This window comes from Terrapene carolina, unplaced genomic scaffold, assembly GCF_002925995.2.
Source record: "Terrapene carolina triunguis isolate 2854851 unplaced genomic scaffold, T_m_triunguis-2.0 Scaffold62, whole genome shotgun sequence".
NCBI classification, from domain to species: domain Eukaryota; kingdom Metazoa; phylum Chordata; order Testudines; family Emydidae; genus Terrapene; species Terrapene triunguis.
The window spans coordinates 19166584-19172583 of NW_020664413.1; the positions used below are offsets into that span (position 1 = coordinate 19166584).

The window sequence follows — 6000 nt, forward strand, 5'->3', positions numbered from 1 at the left end:
TAAGGCTGCACAGGCAGCTCAAGGGAGGAGTAACTTAGTTGCAGGAAGCTGTTTAGGAAGATTTTCGTGGTGGTTCTAGCACCATCAGTGCAGGTGAGTAATCCTCCTTCACTCCCTGAAGTACTAAAGTGCCAAGAGTTGCAGATCTCAACATCCAGCTCTGTTTTTGTAAGAGCAGGATGTTCATATAAGTATTCTGGTGAAAATCCATTTTCTCTTGAAGTTTGAGTTGACTACCATATTATTCATTTATTATCCTATATTGAGCTAGAGTGTTTCTATTTGGGGCATTGTTAAAAAGCTGCCAGGTTTTTATGTCAGCGATGGGTAAGGAACTGTATATAGTATGTACATGAATATCCTTTAGGATGAAAAGTGTTCAAAATGGAAACAGGTACTAGCAGTAAAGATTGAATGTTTAAACGAGTTTTGGTGATGATAGGCTTGAGCTTATAGAAACAGCTGAAAAACAAAAACAGTAGAAATGGACCCTTGTCTCAAAATTTGCACCAGAAATCAAAACTCAACTTTCCCAGAGCTTGGGTTGCAGGTTGATTTTAATTCCGCTATTGGAAATTAGAGATAGACTAAAGTTACGGAGTTTAGGCTCTGGAGTTGATGTTCCCTGAAATTTACTGACTTAGGGGCTTGGATTTGCTGATATGGTTTAAGCCCGTCATCTGTACCAATTTGGGAAATTATTTTCAGCCTACCTAAAATTTTCTTGTGCAATTTCATTTTGATACAGTATTCTTTTTGCTTTCTGAAAAGTTGCAATGTTAAGTTATACAATCATAGAAATTTAGGGCTGAAAGAGTCCTCAAAGGTGACCTAGTCCATCCACCTATGCTGTAGCATGATTAAGTATACCTAGACCACCCTAACAGATGTTTGTCTAACCTGTCCTTAAAAACCTCCAATGGCAGAGACTCCACAACCTCCCTAGGTAACCTTTTTCAGTGCTTAATGCAAATTGTTGCTTTCCTCTGCAGCGGTAACTAAAGTGTTTTCCAGAATGATCTCTTTTGCAAAGTTTTCAGGGAAGAAAGGCACATATAAATGTAAAATATTTTTGGCATGTTACAGTGGGAATTCATAATTTTGGTAATAAAGAAGTTAAAATAACTTTAATTACATTATATAATTTTTTTAATTACATTTTCATCACCAGAATCATCAGTATTATGAGAAAGCCAATTGATTGTGACTGGAAATATTTTTTGGCCAGTGTTCTGTTGATTTTTTATGCTGCATCTTTAGACAAGCTGAGTGCAGTGGTTTTATGAATTGAATAATATACAATTTTTGTTGTTACATGAAAATATCCCAGTTACGCTTTACAAATGGGAATATGAACAAATCTGTTCTTTTGTATGTTCAGCTTCAGTACTATACATTTACAAGTTTTGAATTAACTTATTTTTTCTAAATATCTATTTTAAACTAATAAGTTTACTCACAATCTATTTGTTTGTAGCGATGAAAAATCAAGGCACTTTTTGTTTTATCAACATCCAAATTCAGATATTCTACAGAACCAGAGCCAAATTTTTGTACTCTAAATGCACCAGTTTTAGGTCCTGCTCCATAGATGTAATCTTCAAAAATGTCAATTCTATGTGGATGCAGCAACCCTTAAAGAAAGAAAGGAGGAAAAAAGTCATATTAAAATACTGATATTCTTCATTTTAGTATTAACAGGTTAAATCATTCTAGTTGAAATCTAAAAGGTTCTATTACTAAGGCTATGTCTAAACTACAGAGCTTATGCTGGCACAGCTTATGCTGACAGATGTACCAGTGTAAACTATGCTGACAAAAGCACTCTTCTGTTTGCATAGCTGCATCTACACTGGGGGTTTTGTTGGTATAGCTCTGGGGTGGATGGTGGGAGGTATTTTCATTCCCCTGACCCAAATAGCTATGCTGGTATAAGTTTTAAGTGAAGGCCAAGCCTAACATACAAACAGTCCTGGTAACATGGACAAGAACCACTTAACTTTTAAATAGGAAGAAACTTGCTAAGTCATATTATATGGAAACTATATTTTGTAGTTTGGTAAAAAACGTTTCCCCCACCCCAAATGTGAGTTAGACCAGTCTAGTCATGAAAATTCTCAGAAGATCTACAGTTTTGGATAATGCAATCATACATATCTGAAATACTTCTAATGGTACCTTACAGAAATAGGTGAAATTAAAAATGTGTATGCTTGATGGTGGCTGTGCAAGGGTAAAACTAATCTGATAAAGAATTTCTCCAGTAGTCTTTTCTATTGTTTTAACATTTTCTTGTCAGATATATTCCTTTTTATTTATTTATACTATCTTTAATTTAATCTGTAGCTGCAGTAAATTGATACAACTTGAGGATGCCAAAATCTCCAAGTTTAACTACAGATTCATACATTTCAAGGCTAGAAAGCACCATTAGATGATGTAGCCTGACCTCCTATATAATACAGGCCATAGAATTTCACCCAGTTGTCCCTGTAATGTGCCCAGTAATGTGTGTTTGAATAAAGAATATTTTCTAGAAAGGCATCCTGTCCTGTTTTGAAGACCTCAAGAGATACAGAGTCTGTCAGAAACTTGGATGGAGATGGTCAGGCCTAGTGGTCGGAGCTGGAATTAGGAGTTTGGGTGGGGTTGGAGCAAGGGTGGAGCAAGACGAAGAGCAGGGCGGTGGTGAGAGCAGGACAGGATTAGGAACAGGCCTAGGGCAAGGCTGGAGCAGACTAAGGCCTGGGAAATCTGTTACTATTGTCAGGCAGGAGAGAATTCCAAGTCCTGGAATTACGTTAAGCAGATTTAGCTTGGGATTTATGGGATTTATATACCTGGTTTGGGCGTCACATGACCAATTCCTGGCTTGTGGATTGGCTGGAGCCTAGCACAGGAGTGACTCATCACCATACAGAATCCACCATTTCCCCTGGTAGTTGGTTCCAATGGTTAAACATACTCATTGTTAAAAATTTGTGACTTTGTTTTAATTTGAATTTGTTTGGCTTCCAGCCATTGGTTCCTGCTATGCCTTTCTCCACTGAAGAGCCTTTTTTAGTTAGTGCTTAATTTGTAATGAAAGAGGTGCCAGGGATCAAGCAATTTTTTAACAATCATAACTGATGCAATAAGCGGCAGAGGTGCTGGAGCTATAAGCTGCCAAGGCTAGAGGTGCCCGGGTTTAGCCTTGGCAAGCCCTGGCACAAATTAAGCATTGTCTTTAGTACTTGGCATTTTGTCCTCGTGAAATTACTTATACTCCCTAATCAAGTCACAACTTGATCTTCTTTTTGATAAGTTAAACAGACTGAGCTTCTTAAGTCTCTCAGCGTAAGGCCTTTTTTTCCCAGCCCCCGAATAACTTTTTAGGTAACTTTCTGCACCCTCTGTAATTTTTCAACATTCTTTTTCAAATGTGGACACTAGAACTGGCTATAGCCATCCAGTGCTGGTCTCACCAAAGCTGTATACAGAAGAAAAATCATGTCCCTATTCGAACTCACTACTCCCCTGTTGATGCAGCCACGGATTAGCCCTTTGTGCCACAACATTACATTGGGAGCTCACATTGAGTTATCTTTCCACTATGACCCTTAAATTATTTTCAGAATCACTGCCTTCCAGGACAGAGACCCCATTCTGGAGGCATGGTCAGCATTCTTTGCTCCTAGACCTTGATCTTACAGTTGGTTATATTAAAACATATTTTGTTTGAATGGGCCCATCATACAGAAGCATCTGGCTCACTTGGTATGACTTCCATATCATTATTTACCACTCTGCCAATCTTTGTATCATCTGCAAACTTCATTCACTTCCATATCATTGATATAAATGTTAAATAGTGTGGGACCTAGAATCGATGATCCTTGTGGAACCCCACTAGAAACACACTGATTCAATGATGATTCACCACTGACAACTACTTTTTGAGCTCTGTCAATCAGTTCTTAATCCACTGAACACGTGCTTTATTGATGTTGTGTAATGATAGTTTTTTTATCAGAATGTAAAGATATATTACATATATGCAGTTACATTTATTAACAATTGTAATCTCATAAAAATGAAATAAAATTTGTTTGACAAGGCCTATTTTCTGTTGCTTAACATTAATTATATTCCCATGCTTTAATTTTTTATTGTCTGATTTCCACATCAGCTTTTCCATTATTTTGCCTGGGACTGATGTCAGGCTAAATGGCCTACAATTCATAAGATTTCAATGACCTTACTCTTCATAAGATTTCTATGCAATAGAATACAAACAGCTGAAAGCTCTAGCTTGACTTATTCAGCATACTGTGAATTACACATGTAGGCTGCAGTAGTCTGGATGCAGACCCACACCTGTGGCCATATGGAGCTCCCATAAAGTCAAACAATGTGTCCCTGCACTTAGTCAATGCTGGGATTGGAGCCTTACAAATTCACTGCACTACAATAATCTCTAATGGCAACAGAACTAATATTCACTGTATTGGTAGCACAGTATTATTGGTTGGAAATACAACCAATAATACGGAAATTGAGATAATTTCTTTTGAATTAACAGTTCTTTCAAAGTATGTGTTATAGAAAAACGCTGCATACCTTCTTTACTGCTCACAGATACTACTGAATCAGAGCCATCAAAAAGAACACTGCCAATAACAGATAATTCAAAGTCAGCCCAGAACAAACGCTGACTGAATTGATCAACCACAAGACCTGCCAAAAAAAGAGAGAGCTTACATTTACAATCAAGTATAAAAATATAACAGTATAAAATATACCATAGCTTTTTGTAGATTATAGGCTTCCCCGTCCCTCATTTCCTAGAAGGCATTGCAATACTATGTAGATGAGCGCAATGTAGGAATCTGAAAAGAACAGACAAGTATGGTTTCTGCTCAATCCTTAAAGTCAGGCTGAGTGAACCAATTTCTTTTAATTTCTTTAATTTCCTTCCCACTGGTTATTTCCTTTTCAACACCCAACCCCAGTCAGGTGGAAATATACACCTCTACCTCAATATAACGCTGTCCTCGGGAGCCAAAAAATCTTACCGCATTATAGGTGAAACTGCGTTATATTGAACTTGCTTTGATCCACCGGAGTGCCCAGCCCCGACCCCCTGGAGCGCTGCTTTACCATGTTATATCCGAATTTGTGTTATATCGGGTCGTGTTATATTGAGGTAGCGGTGTACCACATCCCTTTTATTTCCCTGATCCTGTGCCTGCATGGAGCCCGACTGACTTCAGTAGAGCTCCATGCAGGTGTGAGTTTGAGAAGAAAGATAGAATCCATAGGAACAGAAAGGCCTATTTTTAGCATGCTGAGAAAACAGAAATAGTAAAAAACTAAATATGTTGAAAATATATAAAAATATATTTTAAAAAAATTGCACAACCCAGGGAATTTTATTTTTTATCAGTAAGCTATGGAAGAATGGACTAATGTTTTGCAATAAAAAGCAAGAAGCTTCACTTGTTAATTTTCACTTTCCTGAGCCCTTTAAGGATTCCAAAGTCTGGTTAAATGCTTATCTGAAAAATTTCTAAACCTAATATAGCTAGAAGTAAATATTATGAAAAGAGGATCTTTTGCAGTCCTGTTTGTGCTCAGGCCAGAAATAAAACAGCACCTGCATTGTTCAGATCAGTTTTGTACTATTACTACTTGCAAAATTCCGTATGGTGAAAACTAACCATTCATGTCACAAATTCTGAGTAAAAGTCTTTGTAATGAGAGGGAAGGAGATATGGTTGGAGCACTGGGGAGAGAAAGATAACTTTAAAGACAGTGTTTTGATACTGGAATAAAAAACGAGGAGTCAGGAAATGAGAAGGTTACAGTAATTAAAGCAAGAGATCATTCAAGCCTTAAGAAGTGTTTTATACAAATGTTTCAGCAAAAAATATAAAATCTCCTCTAAATTTGGGGAAATATGAAAATCTTATTGTGGCCAGGGCCCAATCCTAGGGCGGCACGGCCGCTTTTTTTTTTTTT

At 37.3% G+C, this 6000-nt stretch overlaps 1 protein-coding gene across 1 annotated transcript in view; it reads right to left on the reverse strand.

The window, feature by feature from the left end:
• The window catches only part of LRP1B (LDL receptor related protein 1B), a 1279381-nt gene that overhangs the window by 74574 nt on the left and 1198807 nt on the right, over positions 1-6000 (reverse strand). The window contains exons 79-80 of the mRNA XM_026647738.1: positions 4600-4716; positions 1461-1634 (exon numbers count right to left, since the gene is read on the reverse strand). Coding sequence (XP_026503523.1) covers positions 1461-1634; positions 4600-4716 — 291 coding nt within the window. The remainder of the gene's footprint in view (positions 1-1460; positions 1635-4599; positions 4717-6000) is intronic.